The sequence below is a fragment of the Cimex lectularius genome, unplaced genomic scaffold (assembly GCF_000648675.2).
Source record: "Cimex lectularius strain Harlan isolate CLEC.00 unplaced genomic scaffold, Clec_2.1 scaffold162, whole genome shotgun sequence".
Lineage (NCBI taxonomy): Eukaryota > Metazoa > Arthropoda > Insecta > Hemiptera > Cimicidae > Cimex > Cimex lectularius.
Genome location: NW_019393086.1, coordinates 162943 through 176162, shown reverse-complemented (window position 1 = coordinate 176162; position 13220 = coordinate 162943). Strand labels below are relative to the sequence as shown.

General features: G+C 33.5%; 1 protein-coding gene across 3 annotated transcripts in view; it reads right to left on the bottom strand.

Annotated features, from left to right (window-relative positions):
• LOC106666175 (neurexin-2) overlaps positions 1–13220 on the bottom strand; it is a 167239-nt gene that overhangs the window by 103015 nt on the left and 51004 nt on the right. For all 3 annotated transcript variants that reach the window (XM_024229884.1, XM_024229885.1, XM_024229886.1), the window contains exon 2: positions 8345–8505. In XM_024229884.1, coding sequence (XP_024085652.1) covers positions 8345–8449 — 105 coding nt within the window. In that variant the 5' untranslated portion in view covers positions 8450–8505. The remainder of the gene's footprint in view (positions 1–8344; positions 8506–13220) is intronic.

The following is a 13220-nucleotide window of genomic DNA, read 5'->3' as shown; positions in this document are numbered from 1 at the left end:
CTTGACCAATTAATAACATTCAATTAATTAAGGTTTTTAAGTTGACATAAAAAAAGTCAGTATCACGAGCAGGATGATTTGAAAAATGGCAAAAAGGAGGGAAAATTCAAAAGGTGGGGTTGAGATGGGAAAGTTAGTGCCGGAGGGGATCGAAGTCACGATAGGTCAAGTGGTAGAGTAGCGGCGTATCAAGCCGAAGGTCGTGGGTTCGGATCCCGCTCGTCACAATGGCTTTTTATCTCAACTTAAAAACCTTAATTAATTGAAAGTATTCAAAGTTGCAAGTTTCCGTTTTTTAATATTTTTATTTCGCCGTTCTATTTTCACAAACAAAGATTGTAAACATATCATTTTACAGCATTTTGTATGTACGATAGATTGCAATAAAATATAGAAAAAGCTATCAGTTTATAGGTCAAATATTTTCCGTAAAAGTAATATGAATTTGAGTTTTTGCATCTTCTAGAGANTGTATATATATATATATATTTGTTTTTTTTTTAATTAAAATTTTTCACTTTTTTGATCTCCAAAATTTTCCCGATTTTTAAGAGGTCGTTATTGGAATATCTGATTGAAACTGTAATTCACAAACGACTAAAAGGATTTTTACGTCAAACGGACGAATTAAAAGATGAGGAACGTAGCTTTCTACCGCCATATGTACCATAAAATATATGAAAGATTTCTACAACAAAATATATAAAATAATTTTTTTTTGCCAGAAATTAACCTTGTTTTTTAAATTCACTATTTTTCGTGGTCCGCTTGACCAATTAATAACATTCAAATATTTAAGGTTTTTAGTTGAGATAAAAAAGTCAGTGTCACGAGCGGGATTCGAACCCACGACCTTCGGCTTGATACGCCGCTACTCTACCACTTGAGCTATCGTGACTTCGATCCCCTCGGGCATCAACTTCCCATCTCCACCCCACCTTTTGAATCTTCCATCCTTTGGTCGTGAAGGTCATGGGTTCGAATCCCGCTAGTGACACTGACTTTTTTATCTCAACTTAAAACCTTAATTAATTGCTTGTTTTTTCAATTGAAATTATAGTCCGTTTTTAATGCATTTGGCAATTTGTTTAAAAGGAATTGTAAAACATGAAAATCAGTTTTCTTAATTTCTGAGAAAAATTATGTTAGTGCTTTCACTAGGTAAGTGAATTAAAATCGAAATTATCAGTCAAAAAATTAATTTTCACCGATTATTGTGAAAGTTCGTATCTTAGGGTTTTATAACGCTAGAATCGCGACAATGAGGTCTAATCCAAGTTTTGACCATTTTCTGACCTACTTTCCTTACAGCCCATTAGTTACAATTTGGAAAAAACGGTATTTTGTTTTTTTTAACTTTTTAAATCAAATCAAATTAGAATCTTCTGCGTCGGGTCGGAGAACATGTTTGTTTTTGCTTTAACCGACATCGAAATTATAACACCAAAAATAATATTTTTTAATCTATAAATAACAATTTAAGCTCATTTATTGAAATTTACTTTATCGTTAGTCATAATTTTTACTAACATTTCAATTTCTACTATATAAATAAATAAATGAATTCATTCAACCAGAACTATGTTTGTTCCCTCTTGTTTCGAAATTAATGAATTTTAATTTTGTTGAAAATGTGGTAGAGAGTTTTGCTGATCAACGTCCGTTATAATAAATTTAGAATAATAAATTAATAAAAAGGTAAAAACAAATGAACAAAATGTAAAATGTTAAATTAAAATTAATAATATTGAATTAAGCAATGTCAAACAATTAGAAGAAAATATTAACTAAGTTAACTGTAGTAAAAGTATCTTAGGAGAAGATGTATAAATGAAAACGCAATGAAATTGTATGGTTACTTCCCTGAATTTTCTTAAGTCTATTTGATTGAAATGAACCAAATTCTACACTAAGTTAGACAATGAAAATGTTTAATTTTTTAGTAAAAACTTCTCATTAGTCCCATTTAAACTGTTAAATTTCGTGTAAAGTTTAAAAATTGTGAAATAAAAAATTCTTGAATAAACAATTTTTTATTAGGAATGATAAAAGTGTGGTGAGTATCTAGATTAATTTTTTGTAAATGATGGTTCTATTCATAGAATTGTTGTGGTAAAATCCATTTATTTATATATAATAATTAATAATAATAATAATTAATTAAATAATAATTATTTCAGTTAATTATTCTTTTTATGTAAGGTCTCGGATGAGATCAAAAAGTTCGTGTCACGAGCGGGATTCGAACCCACGTCCTTCGGCTGGTTGCAGGTTGAGATGGGGAGTTGGTGGCCGAGTAGATCGAAATCATGGTAGCTCAAGTGGTTAGAGCAGCGTCGTATTTAGCCCAAGGTCGTGAGTTCGAATCCCGCTCGTGACACTGTCTTTATGATCTTAACAAAGACCTTCCATAAAAAGACTATTTCATTGAAATAATTAATACGGTCAATTAGACCACTAAATATAAATAGATTTTATGTTTAATTGAACGATGACGTTATGGTGTGAATAATTGAGCCTTGGGTATCTAGCTTCGAGTCACTGTTTTTTTCAGGAAAAATCACCATCATTTTAACCTCGTTTGAAAAGTTATGTTTATAAAAATATTTATAGAAATCTTCAAATTTTTAGTCTGCTTGAAAAATACAATATTTGCACAAAGGTTTACTTGTTGTAGAATACTAACACATAGAATTATACGGCCTTTTTTAAACCTTAGAAAGAAAAGAAAATTACCTAACATTAACGAGCGAAGAACCCCTAAGTGTTCCATTCCGTAGGGAGAGGCACTCATTCTGAGTAGCCACTCATTTTAATTTACTTTTGGTGAAAGTATAAATTTGTATATATATATTTACATCAATATTTTACTATTTGAGTTTTGGTTCTACTTATACAAAACCGTTAGGAATTAGCAAAATCGTTAAATCTATAAATAATTTTACTTTTAAATCGTAAAAAAACCACGTTTTTATATTCTGAAAATAACTATTCGTTGTTTTGTTTGGCAGGATTTCAACTGTTCTATAACTCATGCAGTATGAGAGGAATTCTCTATTCATTCCAGCGCTTATTTCTGAATATTCACTCTTAGTCTCTCATAACTTGTGAAAAATGTTTTACCAACGCCCAGCATGGTTTCGGTGATAACAGTCCAAAGTTAGTTATGGATCCTTGACGGTAAGTGGAGAGTGTGTCCTGGGTTCGATTTATAAAAAAAAATAAATTAAAAGAGTAAAATAATAATAAATAATTCGCGCGCCACAGTACTTTCTGTGGTATAGTTACGTTTTTCAAAACAATACAAATTGAGCTCTCTATAAGGAAAATTAAAAGGCTTTATGAATAAGATGAAATAAAATTATGCAAACTGTTTTGCAAAGATAAAATAAAAAAGGTACACTTGTTTACAAAACGAAAAAAAAAAATACAATTCTTTGGCCAACACTACAGTAAAATTTACAGAATTAAACAAAATACTTTTGTATGATCAAAAGAAAAAATCAAGCTTGGTCCCTCCGACGAGTTCCAGCGATGTGTCCCTCGAGTATCTCAGCGTCTTTCTATTTATCCCTCCTGCGGGGTACGCTCCCTCGAGATCCTGCTGAGTCCTTTATAACCAGGAGAAATTCGCCGAACTTCAGGAAACTGCAATATTTTTCACTTTTTGCGTCAGTCCCTAGGGCCTGTCCTGCCGTTCCTTCCCTGTCCTCGCCAGCCGGCCACTAGACGCTTACCTCGCTGTCGTATCCTCCGCTTCTTATAACTCCCGGTTGTTTCTTCCAACTTTTTGTTCGGTTCCTCCGTTTCATGCGGATCCACCCATAAACACCTTTACCAAACGAGGGGAGAGAGAGAGAGAGAGAGAGAGAGAGAGAGAGAGAGAGAGAGAGAGAGAGAGANAGAGAAGGAGAAGGAGAGGTCTAGAGATAGATAGATAGATAGAGAGAAAGAGAGAGAGAGTGAGAGAGAGAGTGAGAGAGAGAGAGTGAGAGAGAGAGTGAGAGAGAGAGAGAGTGAGAGAGAGAGAGAAGGAGAAGGAGAGATCTAGAGATCTAGAGAGGGAAATAGATAGATAGGTTGATTGACTGATAAATAGTGCCTCTCACGCTAATAAATACAGTATATCAGAAGTCAAACTTATATTCAAATAACCTTAATTTCTTTAATAAACCTCATCATAACATTGTTCGAATGTTTTATACCACTTTAAATGTATAAGATATTTTGAAACGAAACGGGTTTTTTTATGTTATGCGCCATTGTTCGCGCCCACGTTTAAATTTTCCCGCGAGAGTTGCGACCCGGAGGTGTTGCCCGGTATTAGAGTATTTCGTGTGAGAACGTTGTGAGAGGAACGGTTAAGTTTTTTAAAAACGCCGGACAAGATAGCCAAATCGAAGGAATACGTTTTATGTTTTGTTGGTGGATTCTTGTCAAGATGAGACTTCGGCGGCGTCGGAGTCGATTCTTGTCAAGATGAGACTTCGGCGGCGTCGGAGTCAGCCGGTGTCTTCTGTTCATCGCTCGAGGAACCAGATGAGGGTTTCCCATCTGGGTTGTCCTACCGTTCCATCCATTTTTCATCTACACCCTTCTTTACAGTTTCGAGGGAGGATCAGAAGCAGGACGGGACTCAGTCATCAAAGAAGGTGAGTTAATAAATCGTTATTTGTTATCGAGAATTTAACATTGAATTACAGTCCACTTAATGGGCCAGAACACTCTTAGTAAATGTTTTGTGGATAGCGTGATTAAACACTGTCGCTTTAATAATTATACTTTGTTTAAACATCATTATAGACAAATTTATTTATGAAAAACAGATAAAACAAGAATGTTGGTGATGATATCTGTAATTATTGCGTTTTTAATTGAAAATCGTTAAAACAATTTGTGATGTTAACAATAAGATAACTTGGAAGAAAAAACATAATAATATTACTTAAATATTTTTAACATGAAAAAACATTTTATAGAAATGAATTGGTGTTGAATCGCTGAATAAGTTTTAATGCCAAGTTAGCGCGGCTTGTAGCCAACCTGTATCAATCGAACCGGGGCAACTACAATTCACACTTAGCTTCTTGGATTACTGGGGGTGGAGGTAAATCGCTACGAATGACCTCCCAGGCCCTTCCCCAGCCCATTTTCCACGTGGCCCTGTTAATCTCCGGCTGTAAATCTAACGTCGCGAGACGTCATTAACTGTTAGGCCGTTCCACTGACTCAGCTCGGAAGAATCAAGTGGTCCCTAGACGTTCCATGCCTCCTTTCCGAAACGTCTGTCAAATGTAGAATTGAAAACGTTTATTGGCGGTAGTAAATCTGACAATAGCTTATATTTTTGAATTTAGTTTCTTTAAAGTCGGCCTACCTTCGTTTATAGATTTTCCAATGGAAAACGTTTAAAAGCGGAATGAAGAAAGAAAAACAACTAAGAATACCACAAGGACGGGTGGTTCTTACTAGCAATCAGTAATTTTTCGAGAAATCTCACACACCCTTAACTACACTTTTAAACGACTTTGGCGATTCCTGGTAACTAGTCTCACGTACGTACGTTTATTCGTTCGAATACAATTCATTTTTTATTTTCAATTTATGTACCAATAATTCGTCTACGTGTAAACCCTTCTAATACGAAGATATTGCTAATCAGCGGACAAAATAATTTTCCCGAAATTTCTACGATTGGATGTTCCACAGTAAATATTTATAAATATTGCTATTGATAATTTTCGTTCAGGCGGGAAACGGCATTCGCTTTGCCAATAAATTTATTCATCATAACCTTATTTGCATAATTTAAACAAAATCAATTTTAATTTTTTTTTTCAATTTAATTTTAATTCAATTTTTGTTAAAACGAGGCGGGTAGTATGACAAACTAGATAGATGTTTAGACGTAAAGTGATTGAGTGATTTTTTAAACGTTCTATTTAACCACGCAAAGATAGGTCTCGTGGACCTTTTTTCCACCTAATGTGAGTCGTACAATTTACATTTTACTTACAATTTATGCAGACTCCTTTATATTTTACAATTAATTGTACAAATAGAATGCAAGCCAAACAAAATTTTATTCAATTTTACTAAATAATCCCAATGTAAAAATTTTTGGTTTATAAATTTACAAGAGGCTATGTAATTACGCATGCAAATACCAATAAAAAAACAACTTCTACAATTATTTTCTGAGAGTTACACGTGACTTTAAATTGATTAACCAATTAGTGAGAAGGAGAGAGGGTGATAGAGAGGAAAACAANAGAGAGAGAAAGAGAGAGAGAGAGAGAGAGAGAGAGAGAGAGAGAGAGAGATAGGGAGAGATAGAGATAGATAGAGAGAGAAAGAGATATAGATAGAGAGAGAGATAAAGAGAGAGAGAAAGAGAGAGAGAGAGAGAGAGAGAGAGAGAGAGAGAGAGAGAGAGAGAGAGAGAGATAGGGAGAGATAGAGATAGAGAGAGAGAGAGAGGGAGAGAGAGAGAGAGAGATAGGTAGATAGATAGATAGATAAAGAGAGAGAGAGAGAGAGAGAGAGAGTGAGAGTGAGAGTGAGAAAAAGAGAGAGAGTGAGAGAGAGAGAGAGAGCGTGAGTATGCGTGTGTGAAACGCGGTGTGAATAAATGAGGATATGAAAAAATAAAGAAAAAGTGTTAAATTTAAAAAAGAATATACCATTTAAACAAAGAAAAGCGAGTCTGGAAAATAATATATTAAATTACATATACCCAGTTTGCAAAAACTCGTTGAAAGTACAATTTGGTTAAAGCATATTCATTTTCAAATAAACGAGACTGTACTGTGTATTGTAATATCTTACGAACGTTTTTTCTTTATTTGTCCTTTCACAATTGTACTATTTTATGATACAATTTGTTAAAAAATAAGAAGCAAAGCTCTATGAATACATTTCACATCATCTCTGCCCTCAACGAATCTAATAACAACGTGAATTGCGAATTTTTTCAATTTAACTTTATTTTATCTATGCCCGATTAGAGCATCTAACTTAAACTTGGGAATTATTTAATATAATTAATTACTGGTTTAAATAAACTATGTGGTAATAAATTACTCATATATATTATTATATTAATTGTATGATACAGGTAAAAAATTTTTCTTGCATTTAATCGTTATATTGATTTATGTGTGGTGATTAGTGACCGTTAGTCTACAATTATGCGGAAATCGTGAGATGCGGTCTGGTGCGACGAAGGTTTCAGAAAAACATTTTGTTTATCGTGCCAACGTTTCGATCTTTATTGAGATCATCTTCAGTTGACAATTGGCAGTCTCAACACGACACGCAAGAATGGCACAATTACGCAGAAAACAAACACTGAGCCCTGAAGGTGATCCCGATAAAGATCGAAACGTAGGCACGATAAAGAAAATGTTTTTCTGAAACCTACGTCACACCAGACCGCATCTCACGATTTCCGAATAATGACATTGATTTATGTTTTCCCTCCACTTTGCCGAATGATACGCACGATTAATTACAATGATTTTTCACTTTTATGAAGTACTACATAAAATTGCTATCGTGTCTGACCAAGAACATGCGAGATTAGACGGAGATTATCTGTAGTGATCGAACTGCTGATATAGCAGCAATACTGAGTTTATAAAACTTTTTATTTTCGTTATTCGAGAAAGAAAGACGAAATTTTTGGGCAAATTGGAAATATTTTGATTATTTATTAAAGTGATTGTTTAAATATCCCAAAGGGTTAAATGACGCTCCTGTGGCGTAAAAGAATTGAAAAAGTTATTCTTTTTGCTTAAATACTTTTTGCAATATTTTTTTTTAAGTTTCAAATAGGCCTTTTTATTCTTCTTGGATTTTTTTTACGAGCGAACTTAACTGATAAATGTAGATAGCGATAAATATTCTCTGAAACAGCGGCAGTCAACGTTATCGTGATCGTAGATCGCTCTTTGCCAGCTGAAGGCAGTTATTAGGTCGAGAACCTCAACCCTTACACGAGATATTCCTACCGCTATTTACTTGTAAGTAACCTATATTTACCGCCGAATGTCAAGTTCTTTTCCTTTTTTATTATTTCGCATATTTCCAACGGTATTTTATTATTCTTAAGCTATTGTGTATGACTAAAAGACAAGAAAATGTTTTTCTTAGAATCTTTACATATTTATTATTTTTCTATTTATTTGTTTTAGAATTTTGCTGCGCTTGCCAATTTACGGGCCGCTCGTAATTTGTGTGCTCACAGTTCTATAACAAAATGTCAACAAGAGAGTTGAGATTTTTCATTCGGTTCAAGTTCCTTCAACACTGATCAAAATTAAAGCTGAAAAAAAAGACTGACCTCTTGTACCCTTCTGTGGACGGTCAGCTTGTGCCACTGGTTGTCGTCGAATCTCACCCTTTTCGGTTTGATTTGCAGGTCCAGTTTACCATTCCCTAGGTTCATGTTCAGAACAACGCCTCCTTCGCGTAGGCCAAGATTTAGGTAATCGCCGTTATCACCTGTAACAATAAGTTGAAAATTAATAAAGTTATAATTGTTTGTAAGTAGGTTTACATGAAATATATAAAAATAACCCTCAGAAACACATTCAAAGACGCATAAACTTAACGGTTCGTACAGGTCATTTTAACCTTCTATACGTTCGATTTTTTGGGTTAGATTTTAAAAATATTCATATCCTTCTGCATCAAATAGTAAGGTAATATATAAAATAATTATGTAAAATTAATCCTTGTCGCTAGTTTTGTCAAGATGTTACTCGATACGTGGATAACTCAAATTTTACCAGTTATAAAATATGCAATTTTTTGGTACTCCATTATTACTTTAGGATATAATTCCGATGTTATGATAAAATCTCCAAAATTACTGATTTAAGGTCAGAAAAACAGCTAGAAAAAGTGAAGTTTTTATTACATACACATAATAATTCATATATACTTCTATATGTGCAGAAACACCTCAGTTTACCTCAGGAAATTGAACAGGGAAAGCAACAATTTGGCCACATGATTTTATCGGCCGCCACGATTTTTATGCCAGAGGTCATGCCTATACCTTGTAATGAGCCAAGGTATGGCACTCTTGGACCAGATGTGACATACACCGAACATACTTTCTCTACAAACTAGAGAGTCAGTTCAGACGGGTATGGCCGATTCTGTTCAATTATGCAGAGTGGTGTGTTCCAATTATAATTACGATAGAATTTTTTTTTTTTTAAATTTGTTGTATAGTTTTCTGACACTTACGTTCCCATCCCTGTAAATTCCCTTTAGAATTTTGAAGATTAAAATAGTTTTCTTTAATCACTTCCATCCCACGATATTTTTTTCTGATGCCAATATTTTAGAAGTCTAACAATAGAATTTATCTGTGATAGAACTTTTCGGCATAAAACACGAGACTAAAATTTATTTTCTTCCTCTTTTTTTAATAGAGTTCAGTACTCATGATCGAGCTTGTGCAATACAATTTCAACATTTTTTTTATATAATACAGTTCAAAATCGTAAATATTTGCAAAACTTTTAAATGATTATATAAAATTTCAAAATCCTGACAATGATGATAAATTTATCTAAACCTCGACGAATGAAATGAGTATTTTTTTTTAAATGGTCTCATCTTTTACATAAAATGTATTAACTAAATTTAGAGTTTTCAAAGGCAAGTACAATTTATATGCATGTGAATTTTATCTACCTTCATACTGAATAAAATTTATTTATTAAACTTAGACATGCGGATTGTGCGATCAGGTGAACATCCTTTACGCTGGAAATTTTAGATTGATCGTATATACACTTACAATTGATGAAATTTGGAAATTTATAACTTCGATGCAGAGGTGCATTGTTTACTTTATGTTATGAATAGTTTTGTTTGGATGAGAAGTTTTGGAGATCGATATGTAAAAAGTCAACTAGTTAAAATTTCTTTCAAATTGGTAAATATTGCCAATATTTAACAGTCCATTACGCCAATATTTCTTACTCGGATTTCATATTTATTGTACTCATTCTACGCTAAATGTATGGCTTTTTCATTGTGGTGCTAATAACGTTCGATAGGATACTTTGTTTGCGAGCTATAGGTAAAACAGTGAAAATAGAACCACAATTTCGTCGTTTTCTGTCTACCAAAAGTTTTGAGTACCTCCTCAGACTGCGAAAACTTATATTCAACAATTTAGACTCAAGAATTAAGCTTTCCGTCAATTGAGTCTAGAAAAAATCTTTTTTTTCCTGAGCTATTTTTTTTTCTTTTTTTGTGATCAAACCAACATTGAAAGCTTATTTGAACTGCAAACACACTGAATACAATATTTTATACATTCACTAGTTTTAGTGGTCCGCTTGAACAATTAATATATTTCAATTAATTAAGGTTTTTAGTTGAGATAAAAATTCAATGTCATGAGCGGGATTCGAACCCACGATCTTGGCTAGATACGCCGCTGCTCTACCACTTGAGCTATCGTGACCTCCATCCACTCGGGCACCAACTTCTTATCTCAAGCCCCACCTTTTTTGAATTTTCCCTCCTTTTTGCCATTTTTCAAATGTCGTGTAATCTATTTGATTCTCGGCGACAAATGAAATGGCCACGGAGAGCTTTCACGAAGATACATTTCATTTTTACTTATTAAATTCACTAGTTTTAGTGGTCCGCTTGACCAATTAATATATTTCAATTAGTTAAGGTTTTTAGTGGAGATAAAAATTCAGTGTCACGAGCGGGTTTCGGGACTTTACCAATTTTTATTTAGAAATCGTGAGATGCGGTCTGAGGTGATGTAGATTTCAGAAAAACATTTTCTTTATCGTGCCAAAGTTTCGATCTTTATTGAGATCATCTTCTGGGCCTGGGATTTACAAACATTGTTTACATATAACAATTACATTTTGGATGGGATTACTAATTACAAAAATGTCTTTTCTATACCGACATCCTTCCCCACCCCTTCAAAATCCAACGTATATAGACACAAAATAGCAAAATCTCACTGGCACTCTCGACACGGCACGCAAGAATGGCACAATTACACAGAACAGAAACACTTTGAGTGAGTAGAAATACTTTGATGGAATATATAAAATATATTTTGCATTGTATAAATTCACTTTTCAACATCCAAAATATAATTGTAATATGTAAACAATGTTTGTAAATCCCAGGCCCTGAAGATGATCTCAATAAAGATCGAAACGTTCGAAAGAAAATATTTTTCTGAAACCTACATCACACCAGACCGCATCTCACGATTTCTAAATAAATATCGATTAACGGTCACTAATCATCACACATTTTACCAATTGTTTTTTACTGTTTTCATAATAACTCAACTTGGCTTAAATTATCACTACTGTTTTGAAAGTGAAAGCAGTAAATTAAAATTTGGTAGTTAAATGTTTCTGAGCCGAAACACATGACGCGTTCTATTTCATTTTGAACTGACTAACAAAAGAGAACGAATGTAAAATTATACATGATTCCTTTAGTCGGTCGTGACGGTTAAATGGGACGTTTGAAAACAATAGTGGGAATAGAATTGCAAAGAATTGCGGAAACTGGGCAGAGCAATAAATAACAACCCATTCAGGACTTGTCGAGCCTCAATATTGATTAACTGGCCCGCTCATTACGACCTAAGCTCGCGGCAAATTCCATTGTCTCAGTAATTGACTTCAAACGCTAAAGTATCACCCACGGAAAGCTGGAACAATGGCGACTTTTAGGCTATTTATTTCAGGGCAATTTAGAAATAACTACTGGGGACAATTAGGAAGGAAAGTCATTTGAACAAACATCATTTAGACCAAGGGTGGAATTCTTTTTACGAAATGTACTGTTTTAATTTAAAAGGAAATCACTAAGAAAAGAACCATTCGTTATAGCAATTTCAGCCACATTTAAAACATTAAGCTACAATTTTTTGCTAACATCAATCTAGTTTGGTTTTTTATGAAGACAAAATATCAATATTTCATAAGTAGACTAACGTAATATTATCATTTAATGCATAGTTAGTATTTTTAAAACTTAGTTTTAACAGAGTAAACTATATCGACAGCCTTTGATAAGGCTTGTCAAAAATGCAACGAAATCAATCATGTTGATAAATTATGAAAAATCGTTAAAGTTTACAAAATTTCATTTATTACTGGATCGAGGTATTTTACAATATCCGAAAGATTCGAAACAAACCATACAACGAAAATAAATGTTAAAGTCTGCTAGTTTGTGTTGATTGTAAGTTACATTGTTTTATGTTGAACTTGACGATAATACATTGTAAGATAGATAGAAATGTAGTTGTTTCGTGAATAGAAAATAATATTTGCATGGCTAGAAAAATACAATTTAAATAACAACAAAATCGTTAGGTTGATGTCTAAAATGTGTGATGATTGTTTAAAAGATTTTTGGTTAGGAATACAAATAAATTTGGTGGGGTGTGTGAGAACGTTATTTTTGTATACCCATAGGAGAATATAGTCCAATAGGTATTTTTCCGACCGATGTTTCTATTTGTAGGTCCTTTTTCTCTTTATACAGAAGAGACTTTATTTCACAGAGTAACAAGGACACACTGAAGATGGGAAAATAACGAAACTCCTCAAACACATTGTTACACCCAAAAGTTGTTTCGGGTCAAAGCAAAATTTATCCCGGTATCTCGTCGGGAGTGGGGGGTAAGAGTGGAGGGGTAAAAAAAAAAATATATTAAAAACCAAAGAAATATTGGTGAGTGAGCGCCACCCCATTTTATGCGTCCAGAGTAATGGGGAACTCCTTTAACTAAAAAATATATTCTTGTTTGTACTCTAAATAAATTTGCGAAAAATAAATAAATAAACAAAACAATCAATATGAGAGGAAAGTAGTATTTTCTATTAAAAAAATAAATGATTTACTTTATTCCATGGCGGACACTCGCCATGGGGGGGGGGGGTGCACTCCAGGCAAGGCCACTAGGCTTGGGCCAGGATAAAGCCAGCCTAACACGGCGGGTCCTGATCAGCAACCTTACCTTCTCCTTATCGCATTCTAATTCCCTCTGCTTAAATGATTATTCATACATTTACGAGGTACGAGGTAAATGAGAATCCTCTTAACAATGGGGTGATTTATTATTCCTAAGCAGAGTGAAAGTAAAATAAGTACCTTGTTTCTTTAACCAGCTATAAAATAAACAATAAACCAGATCT